This window comes from Salvelinus alpinus, chromosome 32 (genome assembly GCF_045679555.1).
Source record: "Salvelinus alpinus chromosome 32, SLU_Salpinus.1, whole genome shotgun sequence".
Lineage (NCBI taxonomy): Eukaryota > Metazoa > Chordata > Actinopteri > Salmoniformes > Salmonidae > Salvelinus > Salvelinus alpinus.
This window is the reverse complement of record NC_092117.1, coordinates 3,780,338-3,794,080: the sequence shown is the minus strand read 5'-3', so window position 1 is coordinate 3,794,080 and position 13,743 is coordinate 3,780,338. Positions and strand designations below refer to the sequence as shown.

Here is a 13,743-nt window from a genome sequence, read left to right as displayed (position 1 = left end):
TCTTTGGACACTGTGTTAAAACCTCCAAACGAGCTTGAATGCCATACAACACTCCTTCCGTGGCCTACAACTGCTTTTAAATGCTAGTAAAACTAAATGCATGCTCTTCAACCGTTTGCTGCCCGCACCCGCCTGTTTCGCAACAAAGCCTCGTTCACTCATGCTGCCAAACTTACCCTCGTAAAACTGACTATCCTACCGATCCTTGACTTCGGCGATGTCATTTACAAAATAGCCTCCAACACTACTCAGAAAACTGGATGTAGTCTATCATAGTGCCATCTGTTTTGTCACCAAAGCCCCATATACTACCCACCACTGCGACCTGTATGCTCTCGTTGGCTGGCACTCACTACATATTCGTTGCCAAACCCACTAGCTCCAGGTCATCTATAAGTCTTTGCTAGGTAAAGCCCCGCCTTATCTCAGCTCACTTATCACCATAGCAACAACCACCCATAGCACCCGCTCCAGCAGGTATATTTTACTGGTCATCCCCAAAGCCAACACTTCCTTTGGCCATCTTTCCTTCTAGTTCTCTGCTGCCAATGACTGGAACAAATTGCAAAAATCACTGAAGCTGGAGTCATATCTACCTCTCTAACTTTAAGCATCAGCTGTCAGAGCAGCTTACCGATCACTGTACCTGTACACAGCAATCTGTAAATAGCACACCCTGCTACCTCATCCCCATATTGTTATTTATCCTCTTTCTCTTTTGCACCCCAGTATCTCTACTTGCACATCATCATCTGCACATCTATCACTCCAGTGTTAATGCTAAATTTGAATTATTTCGCCTGTATGGCCTATTTATTGCCTTACCTCCCTACTCTTCTACATTTGCACACACTGTACATAGATGATTCTATTGTGTTATTGACTGTAAGTTTGTTTATGTGTAACTCTGTGTTGTTGTTTTTGTCGCACTACTTTGCTTTATCTTGGCCAGGTCGCAGTTGTAAATGAGAACTTGTTCTCAACTGGCCTACCTTGTTAAATAAATCTGGGAAAAAATAAAAAATAATAATTCTCCAGCAGGTGCCATTTTTTCTGCTCACCAAGCGAAAAGTTTTTGTATGGAGGTCAATGAGAGAGTGTCGAATTTGGTTATCAAAAAATATAATAGCTTATTTGCTACGTGTAGCTTATTTGATCGAATATACGTTTCGTAATGATTAGGCTGTTACATGTGTACTGATATTAGTAGGACACGTGACATGCAGGCAACGTTTATTAAAAACACTATAGCGGAGTTGTGCCTGGTCGTCTATAGTTACCACAGCCACAAAGTTATAAACCCCGCCCATTTCTACTATTTCTCTTCTTAATATGTTATTTTAAATCTAACCTTAACCACACTGCTAACTTTGTGCCTACCCCTAACCTTAAATTAAGTCCAAAAAGCTCATTTTAATTTTCATGCATTTTTATAGGCAATTTAGAATTTGTGGCTGCGGTAACTAGTGAAAACCGTTGTGCCTGTTTACACACGTATCTGCCCGCATTGGCTAGAATGGTCCAACCTGATGCTGCCTCCTCCAGACTGCCTTCCATTTTTTAAGACATTTATTTTCATTTTTAGAGCCGCTATTAATGGCTCATCTGTGTTGACACTCCTTGACCACTTATCCGTTTCCGGGTCACGCGTGAGGTGGCTTGCAGTGAGAGCTCGTGTTGTGACTTTCAGCGCCAGCAACTTCGTGTTTGAAATGGCCCTGTTCTGCAGAACCGCAGCACTGCTATTGAAGCCAGGAGCTCTCTCCTCCACTCTCTCTTTCGCTCGTCAGTACAGTGCAGGTAAGAGGTTACTGTTAATTTCATTTTCGAAAAGCAGTGCTTTTTTTTTGTCATGGATGTCATGGACAATGTCATGGAGCTAGTTAACGTTACGTCATTACATGTGCGACGCTTGATGTTTTGCAGATGGATCCTAGAGACGTCCCTGGTTGAGGTTAAAGGGATATTTCAGGATATACTTCCCCGAGTCATATGAACTCGTGGATACATGGTTTGTGCCTCTGCGTGCAATTTGAAGGATGTTGCTATTTAGTGCAAGCACTAATGCTAAATAGCGTTAGCGCAATGACTACGCAAATGGTAGTTAGCATTGGCTTGCAAAACGACCTCTAACTTCCTTCATACTGGACACAGAGACATACAAATGGCATCCACGGGTTCTTCTGCCTTTGGGGAAGTAGATAAAGGGCATCCTTGCCAAAATCCAGATGTATACCTTTTTAAGGTTACGGTTTAGGGTAGGGACATCCCTTTGCATATTGACAGAAAGGAAGAGGCGAAACCAGAGGATTTACCTAGCCCTAAAATCTGTCAGCGTGAGATAAATCCTTTTATGTATAACGTAAACAAGTACATCGCCTTGGTCCGTACAATTGCCCATATTTTACTGCCCCAAAAACTTTAAACTTCCAGATCAATTGTAATGCCAATACCATTGTAAAGCACAATTTCTCCCCTTTCCAACATAATCAATTACATGACCTAAACGCTGCCCGTTTCTGCATAATTCAAGAAGGCAATGAGCCCCGTCTGGTCTTTTTAAAAATGGCTGGTGGGGAAGCGAAACTAATGCGTGATAGTGAGAAGGAGTGATGTGTGGGAAAATTGCTTTTTTTCACTCGATATGTCCAACTTGTCACCTTATCGCCTATAAAATGTAAATAAAACACTATAAAGAGTTTATATAATGTGTCATTACATACCTATTTGAATGTTTGTGTCGAATTTGAATCGGGTTTTTAGGGCGGTGCTAAAGTGATCTTAGACGTAAACAGCGGCTTTGAGAATGATGATCGCATGCAATGATGACGAAAGAAATGGCTAGGTATCCCCCCCTTACCCCTGTCCATTTCTTGTTTTTAAACGATGAGAGAAGTGCTACACCTGGTGGAGAGAGATTGTAAGACAGAAATAGTTGCTTTATGCGTGCTGTACGTTACGACATGACACGTCACGATGTAACGGAGGGTCTGTTTTTTTTTACTTTTCTCCAATACTATAGAGCCATTACCATGTCAATCAACGCTTGAATAGAAACCTAGTTCACAACCCCGATTTTGAAGTCAACACAGTCGCTACAGTCCCATTAGTTTTCTAATGAGCCCACTCCCTTGGCTGAGAAGCAACCCCACACATGAATGGTCTCAGGATGCTTTACTGTTGGCATGACACAGGACTGATGTTAGCGCTCACCTTGTCTTCTCCCGACAAGCTTTTTTCCGAATGCCCCAAACAATCGTAAAGGGGATTCATCAGAGAAAATGACTTTACCCCAGTCCTCAGCAGTCCAATCCCTGTATCTAGAATATCAGTCTCCCTGATGTTTTTCCAGGAGAGAAGAGGATTCTTTGCTGCCCTTCTTGACACCAAGCCATCCTCAAAGTCTTCACCTCACTGTGTGTGCAGATGCACTCACACCTGCCTGCTGCCATTCCTGAGCAAGCTCTGTACTGGTGGTGCCCCGATCCCGCAGCTGAATCAACTTTAGGAGACGGTCCTGGTGCTTGCTGGACTTTCTTGGGCGCCCTGAAGCCTTCTTCACAACAACTGAACCGCTCTCCTTGAAGTTCTTGATGATCTGATAAATGGTTGATTTAGGTGCAATCTTACTGGCAGCAATATCCTTGCCTGTGAAGCCCTTTTTGTGCAAAGCAATGATAACGGCACGTGTTTCCTTGCAGATAACCATGGTTGACAGAGGAAGAACAATGATTCCAAGCACCACCCTCCTTTTGAAGCTTCCAGTCTGTTATTCGAACTCAATCCGCATGACAGAGTGATCTCCAGCCTTGTCCTCGTCAACACTCACACCTGTGTTAACGAGAGAATCACTGACATGTCAGCTGGTCCTTTTGTAGCAGCGCTGAAATGCAGTGGAAATGTTTTTGGGGGTTTCAGTTCATTTGCATGGCAAAGAGGGACTTTGCAATTAATTGCAATTCATCTGATCACTCTTCATAACATTCTGGAGTATATTCAAATTGCCATCATACAAACTGAGGGAGCAGACTTTGAAAATTAATATTTTTGTCATTCTCAAAACTTTTGGCCACGACTGTAGGCATACCTTCGGCCTGTCTGCTCAAGCGCCTGAGTGACTGCACCTCTACTTATACTAATTTGGGGTAATGAGGGACAGGTGGGACCAATTCCAGGTGCCAATTAGTTGCAGCACCTGGACTGGGTAGTATTAGTGTTGGATCACCAGCCCCAGTTGGTGCCTGTAGAAGCTGTCCATGGTGCTGACTCACCTTGGCGCCTCTAGCCCTCTGGTGCTGACCATGGTCCTGCTCCTTTCTTTGTAGCTCCCTGCTGTCCCCCGGGTTGCCACAGTTTATATGCAATATTTTTTTAATCTGAATTTATTCCCACAATTGACGAGTAATATGCGTAATAATATAAGCACTTCTACGCAGGATTGTTACCCATAACAGCCGGTAGTAGGAATGTTACGCTTTTGTCAACCGAGGGGTGATGCATACACTCACTCAACCCACCACTCCCAAACAAACACCTCTGCAACTCTCTCGCCTTCTTCCCATAGATTGACACACACACAAGCTCAAATGTTCAACAGTTGTTCCATCCCCGAGCTCAACTCTAGAGAAGACTTGATGTGTGAATGCGTATTGTTTGGCTGTTTAAGGAGGCATGCCAGATTGCCATATTGAGCAGAAATGGGAACATTTTCACCACATAAGATTTTGTGGAATTAAACATCATTTTTGTTTCAGATTGGTGATGATAAAAAATATATAAGTTTAGTCTTCACAAATAAATCAATGCTTTAAACAGGTTAATATATTTGGTTGGGTCCCGTTGATGTTTTTTTACGTGCCTGTCCGTTGCAGGACCTAGAACGCCATTATACTTTTTAAGCTCAAATGGCACAGAATTTGTGGCACTTTCTGTATAAAAGTCGAAGGCCAAAAACAAATACACGGATTTGACAGTCAAGCTATCACTAAAATAAAAGTCAACCCCTTTCACTATGTAGAACTACCTGAGAGGTGATGATTCGTTGAAGTTAAATAACAAAGCAACTGATTTGTTTCTGCCCTGTTTCGGCATTCTCCCCGATTCCCTGTCTGACATTCTCGAATTTAGATGACTGTCTTCAACAAATTCTCTTCTATAACCAGTGATGTAAAAAGGATCAGATTATGTGTAGACTTTGAATGGGGTTAGTTTAAACAGCGTATACATCCCAAACATTTGCCTCCCGTTCTATTGATTTCAACGTGATATCGAAGGAAATTATTTTTAAAAACGCTTACCGTGTTGGCGACCTATTTGAATCAAAATGCAACACTTCAAAATGTAGCTCGGTGTCGTCTGCAAGTTGTCCTCTAACCAGTGGTGTACAGATTATTCTCAGATTCCTGTGGTTTTTGAGCTGTGTTAGTTTTAACAGGAAGCTTTTATCCTAATCTCCCCCATCTCGCGCTATTGATTTCAACATGATAATCGATAGGAGTGATTGACAAGTGTTGTTTCTCTCTCTGTTTTGGTGACCTCCGTATCAAAATGCAACATTCCAAAATGCAGCGGACTGTTTTTCTGCAGGTTGTCCTCTAACCAGTGACGTTAAAATCTGTAGTTTGAATGTGGTTTTTGAGTTGTGGAAGTTTCAACAGCGCATACAACCTGATTTCAGCCTAATCGATATGAGTGATTTATTGGCACTTGTCTAAACAACAGGGTTTTTGGTGCGTGTGCAGTTTATAAGGAGCTTGTTTAAAAAAATAAAAAAGTAATAACGATACTATTGTTGCACATGTATATGGTAAATGTCAAGTTTAGGTTTTCAATATATAAATTACTTTCTGCATGTTGGTTATTGATTTGGGCTATTTATCAAAATGTCTATTAATAGAAACCTGTGTTGGTCAGTCCACTCACTCTCAAGAATATCAGTCCACATCCTTGTTATTAGGTTTGTACTAACCTGGCTTGCTGAGCCATCCCACTTGCATTAGTTGGAGCGAAAACTTTTGCTGCGTTACAGGCCGACTACATTGCAGTAGCCTGCCTGTTCTCACAATGGCTGCATAGTTGTTTAACATATCAGCTAATCACATTTTATGATAGGAATCATAACCTATTCAATCTGGTGCCTGGCTGCACCATCGATGACACGCCATGCAACAATTGCTCGTTGCTGCACACAGCAAGGCTGCAATGTAGTCAGCCTGGAACGCCACCTTGGTCACGTTGAACGAATAATCCTCTAATTTATTGTGCGTGTGTGTTTAGGTGGTCAGTATGAGTACATCCTGGTGGAGAAGCGTGGAGAGAATCAGGATGTGGGCTACATCCAGCTGAACCGCCCCAAGGCTCTGAACGCTCTGTGTGACGGGCTGATGCTGGAGTTGGGAAAAGCGCTGGATGCTTTCGAGGCCGACGGAACAGTGGGCGCCATCGTCCTTACTGGCAGCGACAGGGCCTTCGCAGGTGAGGGATGTGTGTGTGTGAACGAGAGAGAGAGATGAGTGTGTGCACACGCATCTTGTGTCTTACGCCTGAAAACTGTATGTGTCTCAGCTGGGGCTGACATTAAGGAGATGCAGAATCGTACCTTCCAGGAGTGTTATGCCGGGAACTTCCTAGCTCACTGGAACAGAGTCTCTACCATTAGGAAACCAGTCATCGCTGCTGTCAACGGGTTCGCTGTGAGTACACACACCTCAGTCAACAGTTAGTCTGTTATAACAGTATACACTAGAGGTCTTCACGGGTCCAGAAATTTGGAATTTGGAATGCCACCCGGACCCGATATGCATAAATACATTATTTTGAAGTGGAGTCCCGTTCAGAATGGACTAGAGGGCATTCATACCTATTGCAAAAAGTCTGTGGAACAACGGACCCAAACAGGCTTGTGGCCGTTCGGATCCAAGAGACCCGTTCAGATCCGAGAGATGAACGTGAGAAAGAAACCTCTGAACCTCTGACCTTCAATAAACGAGCGATATTGACCAAATTAGCCACAGTAAGGCCTACGCTTCCTTAAAAACAGCATATAACAAATAAAAAAACATTCCTTGTTTCGATGTGTGGCATATTTAAAATGTTATAGCCTATTGTTTTGTTGGTTTTTACATTCGTAAACAGTGATTGTCCACTTCCAGGTTCAGCTGTCAGAGATTTGAGAGCTGAATGAATCAGGGCATTACATGCATAGGCCTATATGCGTCCACTGTATGATATTAATAGGCCTATTTAAAAAAATGAATATAAAGGAAGAGAAGCGAGAGAGGGATTCCGGCGGCATGTTCCCCAATACCGTCATGCATTTCTTTATCCTTGCCAGATAGGCTACGACTGCTGTATAGATATACTGTAGGCTTACAGGAGGCTAATTCGTACATTTTCGATCAGGATATTTTTTTAGAAAGATAAACAGATTGATAGATTAAAGAAGTACTGGTAGGCCTAAAACATTCTTCCTCACCTCAAGTTCAACTGTCGGGAGTCCGAAGGAGACGCACTGCCTTCTCCACACCACACCAAACCTTCATAAAAGTTTCTAAACTAACCTAGCGGTTAGATCATTGGGCTAGTAACCGAATGGTCACTAATTCGAATACCTGAGCCGAAAGGCGAAAAATCTGTCTGTGCTCTATGGCTGACCCTGAAAAAACGAAACATTTCACTGCACCAATTCGGTGTATGTGACAAAACATATTCTTCTAATATCAAAAGTAAGTCAAGCCATTGTTTAAGGAAAATATTAAAAGCCTATTTATTATATTGTGGCGAACACATTACAGTTGGAACTTAAAGGGGAATTTCACCCTGAGGGAATCTGGCCTTGTTTTCATCATGTCCAAGGCATTTCTAAGAGTGTGAGATGTTACACACATAATTGCCCAGGAGGAAGGCAGGTCTGGGCTTCGTGCGCTGAATGATACACCCTATGACTTGACTGCTTCCAGTGTATTGATGGGGGTGAGATCTAAATATACATGTAGTCCTGCTTTGTGGCATTTCTCGAAGGCTCCATGTTATACTGATTGCGCTATACGTTTTTGTGCATGTAGATCTGGTTCTCCTTGTTTGATAGAGCCATTGGACGTCTTTCAGCAATGTTCCTATTGGTGGATTCATTGTTAAATAAATAAAACATTCCAGCGCAATGCCAAGCATCGGCTGGAGTGGTGTAAAGCTCGCCGCCATTGGACTGGAGCTGTGGAAACGTTTTCTCTGGAGTGATGAATCACGTTTCACCAACTGGCAGTCCGACGGACGAAGCTGAGTTTGGCGGATGCCGGGAGAATGCTCCCTGCCCCAATGCATAGGGCCAACTGTAAAGTTTGGTGGAGGAGGAATAATGGTCTGGGGCTGTTTTTCATAGTTCAAGCTAGGCCCCTTAGATCCAGCGAAGGGAAATCTTAACGCTACGGCATACAATGACATTATAGATGATTCTGTGCTTCCAACTTTGTGGCAACTGTTTGGGGAAGGCCCTTTCCTGTTTCAGCATGACAATGCCCCTGTGCACAAAGCAAAATCCATACAGAAATAGTTTGTCGAGATCAGTGTGGAAGAACTTGACTGGCCTGCACAGAGCCCTGACCTTAACCCCATCGAACACCTTTGTGATGAATTGGAAAGCCTACTGCGAACCTGGCCTAATCGCTCAGTTCCTGTCCTCACTAATGCTATTGTGGCTGAATGGAAGCAAGTCTCTGCAGCAATGTTCCAACTTTCTAGTTGAAAGCCATCCCAAAATAGTGGAGGCTGTTATACCAGCAAAGGGGGGACCAACTCCATATTAATGCCCATGATTTTGGAATTAGATATTCGACGAGCATACTTTTGTCATGTAGTGTAATTGATGAGGGTTGACATTGGTTATGATTAGCAATGACCGTGGATGCATTTCAATCTCACAAAATTATAGGCATGACGCAAGATTGGAATCCAGCAGATGTTAACAAGCATTTTATATCCAGCAAGCTATCTAAGATGACAAGCAAACAGTAAGGAGAAACAATAATACATCAATTTACTGTTCTAAATCTCTAAAACCGAAGCTGGTTTTACTAATTTTTAAAAAAGATTTCCCAAAGCATGCCTGACAGACATGGCTGTAGGTAGATACATTTCTACTGTCTGGTCACTGTGCAAAGGTTGAGTTATGACATATTTATTTCTATTATGGTAGAAATTGTTGTAAATGTAATCTATGTGCTTGTGCACATGTATGCATGTTCAACTAGTCTACCCTAATGTTGATGTTATGCTGGCACAGTTCAACTGTCGTTCAAACTGTACAATAGAGTATTATGTATTTATTTTAGTCTAACAGACAATACCATGTGGTGCCTGGCCTTCTTCCTAAAGTGGATTCTAGATACTGAAACAAAATCCCTTTACCTGCATGTGTCATTATAGCAGAATAAAGCCTGATTTGATCCAGTGTGTTTGTGTGAGAAACCGCAGCAGCAGAGATCATAACCACGCGAGCGTTCTAAAGAAATTATGGGGCTTTTATCAGAGTTTCTTAACTCAGAGGCGCATCCTCGCTAGCGAAACAGACACAACAGACCACGCTGGGGTTTGAGAAGTCAATGCAAGAAGGGAAAAACACTTCCTTAATTGTAAATTTTCTCTAAATCTAAAGGCACAACCTTACACTACATGGCCAAAGGTATGTGGACACCTGCTCGTCAAACATTTCATCAAGTCATCGGCATTAATATGGAGTTGGTCCCCCTTTGCTGTTTTAACAGCCTCCACTCTTCTGGGAAGGATTTTCACGAGATGTCGGAACATTGTTACGGGGACTTAGCCACGAGCATTAGTGAGGTCGGGCACTGATGTTGGGCGATTAGGCTTGGCTCGCAGTCGGCGTTCCAATTCATCCCAAAAGTGTTTGATGGGGTGGAGGTCAGGGCTCTGTGCCGGCCAGTCAAGTTCTTCCACAGATCTCAACAAACTATTTCTGTATAGACTTTGCGTTGTGCACGGGGGCATTGTCATGCTGAAACAGGAAAGGGCCTTCCCCAAACTGTTGCCACAAAGTTGGAAGCACAAAATCATCTAAAATGTCATTGTATGCTGTAGCGTTAAGATTTTCCTTCACTGGAACTAACTGGCCTAGCCTGAACCATGGAACAACAGCCCCAGACCATTATTCCTCCTCCACCAAACTTTACAGTTGGCACTATGCATTGGGGCAGGTAGCGTTTTACTAACATCTGCCAAATCCAGATTTGTCCGTCGAACTGCCAGATGGTGAAGCATAATTCATCACTCCAGAGAACGCATTCCACTGCTCAAGAGTCGAATGGCGAGCTATAAACCACTCCAGCCGACGCTTGGCATTGCGCATGGTGATCTTAGGCTTGTGTGCGGCTGCTCGGCCATGAAAACCCATTTCATGAAGCTCCCGACTAACAGTTATTGTGCTGATGTTGCTTCCAGAGGCAGTTTGGAACTCGGTAGTGAGTGTTGCAAACGAGGACATACATTTTTATGCGCTTCAGCACTCGACGGTTCCGTTCTGTGTGCTAGTGTGGCCTACCACTTTGCGGCTGAGACGTTGTTGAAATTTGACAAACTGATGTGTTGGAAAGGTGGCATCCTATGACAGTGCCATGTTGAAAGTCATTGAGCTCTTCAGTAAGGCCATTCTACTGCCAATGTTTGTCTATGGATATTGCCTGGCTGTGTGCTGGATTTGATACACCTGTCAACAAAGGTGTGAGACAAGCATGAGCTTTGCTAGCTAATGTTGCGATGACATTACCTACAAGTGTAATCAGGGATTTCTATTGGAGAAGCAGTTTTAGCCTGTTTTATTTTATTCTATATTTTTAGGGAGCATAAAAGCTTTAATATTGCAGATACTTCTACATTGCTTCTATCAATGTAATTGTCTGCAAACTAATGGACAACAAACAATACTTCCATTTCCAATTTTCACATACTACATACATTTCACGGACAGTATATTTTACATGAATTATCTTTTGTTGGTTTTTAGTCCTCGACTTCAGCTACCCTGTCTTTGCTTTTCCTGTCAGTAGCACAACAGTCTCAGAAATCCCAGACCTAGGCAACACCACTGCCGGAATTTCTTGGCCACTTCCAATGGGGATATTTTTTGGGGGGGATAGTTGCTCTTCAGACAGAGAACTCCGAAACAATCACGATTTTGGGTAGGGGGGTTAAAAATAATTCCCTCGGAAACATGACGGAGGTAGACACGAGCGTAAGCTTGAAACGCAAACGTCAATGGTGCAAACAAACTACTTTCTTTGCGAAATACACTAATTGAAAATATCCCCTGCGAGCTCCATCTAGCTACAGTAGCTACCGGAAATATTTACGGCAGGACGTCAATGGACAGAGCTCTGGATGGGTTTCCGGCGCACGTCCGAACTCCGCCCTTTCCTCTTTGCTCAACATACTTTGTACAGACAGACGTGTATGCTGAAACATTGGCACATTGTGGGAGGTAGTCTGTATAGCGAGACTAGTACCACAAGAACAGCTTGGTTTTGTGTGTGTGTGTTAACGGTGTGTGGGTTAACGGTGTGAGGGTTAACATTAATTCTGTGTGTGCCTCTCTCTCGCTCTATGTATTTTTCTCTAGTTGGGGGGAGGCTGTGAGCTTGCTATGATGTGTGACATCATCTTTGCTGGAGAGAAGGCTCAGTTTGGACAGCCTGAGATCCTTTTGGGAACAATCCCAGGTACCACTAATCCCTGATCTATGTGGATCGAAAATAGTTCTGTCTGTCTGTTGGTCTGTAGGTTAACTGTACTCTGTGCGTAGGTGCTGGTGGTACTCAGAGACTGACAAGGGCAGTGGGGAAGTCTCTCGCCATGGAGATGGTACTGACTGGAGACAGGATCACAGCACAGGAGGCTAAGCAGTCAGGTATCACACACACAAACCTCACATTATACATGCAAAGGAGGGTAAACAGTCAGGTAACTTGCACGTAAGCACACACACACAGACACGCACACACACAGGAGGCTAAACAGTCAGATAACACGCACAAACCTCACATTATACACACACTTACCATGCTCTCTCTCTCTCTTAGGTCTGGTGAGTAAGATCTGTCCAGTAGACCAATTGGTGTCAGAAGCTATTAAATGTGGGGAGAAGATCGCTGCCAACTCCAAGATCGTGTCTGCCATGGCTAAAGAGGCCGTCAACGCAGGTTAGAGAGCTGATCTGATTTTTACATATTTAATAAACCCTTCTCTGACCCTACAATGATATGTGAGATGTTTAGATATTTCATGTTTTGTGAACTTGATTTAATTCATACATTTACATTATTTTTATTTTTTATCTCATTTCTTAGTCTTTTATTGCTTTAGTTGTATTGATTAATGCAAGATCTAACGTGTGTGTTGGTGTGTAGCCTACGAGCTGACGCTGGCTGAAGGGAATCGTCTGGAAAAGAGATTATTTCACTCCACCTTCGCCACGGTCAGTCAATCTACTGATGTTCTCTTATTCAGATCAACTGTTTTCTTAGGAAGCTCCTTTTGGCATAACCTGGTCGTACATGCCACCGTTTCTCAGGTGTGTTCTGTGTATGTACTCACTGACATTGTGTTTCCTACAACAGGAGGATCGTAAGGAGGGCATGACCGCGTTTGTGGAAAAGAGAAAGGCCAATTTCAAGGACCAGTAGAGGAGCGAACACAAAACCCAACAGACCAGGAAGTGAATCTCCGATCCAAGGGTTCCTGAAGGCTGTATCCTGACTTGATATCTTGACTCATGACTCTGATGTTGGCTTAGATGAGATTGAAATAATCTAAATTGAAGATTATTGTGAAGATCAGACTTTTACATGTAGACCTTAAGTTAGGAATTTAGCCCTGAATGACACCCGGACAGACAATTTAACAGACGCTCTAATCCTGAGCGATTTACTTGCCTTATCACGGTTATATACCCTGTATGCAGACTGCGTTGTATGCTGTATGTGTGCAGTTCAGTATAGTGTGTTTGTATGAAAGATGTTTTAGGTCATCGTCCATCATAGAAAAACAAATATCTTGTTGGGAGTAAATGGTAGAGGCCAAGCGCTATCAGTCACAACCACTAACACACACTAACACAGCCTTTTCACTGTCCAACTGAATCTCACATTTTCTAGAAAATTAATTGTTCCTCTGTACATTGTGCAAATAAAGCCGTAACAAGGTATGCATCTGTCAAATTGAGTTATTCAATCGGTCATATTGTAGGCATTAAGAAGAATAAAGCAAAAAATCCTGTGTAAGATGCTTTTTCAGTGGAGATCCATTTTAGTATGCTTTTTAGTCCAGCTGTAGGTTTAATCTAGGTCCAGGAAACCAGCTCACAATGATCAGGTTTAATGTAACAATACCTTAATCTGTGCTTGGTGATAGACAGCTGTTAGTTTGATGAAATGTCTATTGGGAAATGACCACTAAATTTAATAGATGGAAGCTATGATCTGTTTCGTTGAGTTTCTTTCTCGTGCAGTAACTGGAGGCAGCACAGCCTATGCCCATCATATAAAATCATTAACATGTACTATTGAATCTTACACAATAATTCAACACCAGATGGTGTTATTAAACTACTATTCATCTGGGCAGTATTGATGCTTCACATATTGTTTTATATAGGCTCCTGTTGATTGCAATACAAGTGGGGGTAATCTCCCATGTTCTCATCTAATTTAAACAGCTACAGAAAGTCTGAGGTGGAAC

The 13,743-nt window shown here is 42.8% G+C and overlaps 1 protein-coding gene across 1 annotated transcript; it reads left to right on the top strand.

The window, feature by feature from the left end:
* The first annotated feature begins 1,480 nt into the window (after positions 1–1,480).
* On the top strand, positions 1,481–13,210 carry echs1 (enoyl CoA hydratase, short chain, 1, mitochondrial). Its single transcript, XM_071379438.1, has 8 exons — positions 1,481–1,800; positions 6,277–6,474; positions 6,565–6,692; positions 11,627–11,726; positions 11,810–11,914; positions 12,087–12,206; positions 12,414–12,481; positions 12,624–13,210. The coding sequence occupies exons 1-8, from the start codon at positions 1,530–1,532 to the stop codon at positions 12,687–12,689; spliced, it is 1,056 nt and encodes a 351-aa protein (XP_071235539.1). The 5' UTR covers positions 1,481–1,529; the 3' UTR covers positions 12,690–13,210.
* Positions 13,211–13,743: the final 533 nt, after the last annotated feature.

Bases quoted from the DNA above. Each gene is read 5' to 3' on its own strand.
- echs1 (XM_071379438.1), top strand. From the start codon at position 1,530: ATGCTGCCTCCTCCAGACTGCCTTCCATTTTTTAAGACATTTATTTTC. The intron at 6,475-6,564 runs GTGAGGGATGTG...TATGTGTCTCAG, and splicing joins CAGCGACAGGGCCTTCGCAG to CTGGGGCTGACATTAAGGAG. The intron at 12,482-12,623 runs GTCAGTCAATCT...TTCCTACAACAG, and splicing joins TTCACTCCACCTTCGCCACG to GAGGATCGTAAGGAGGGCAT.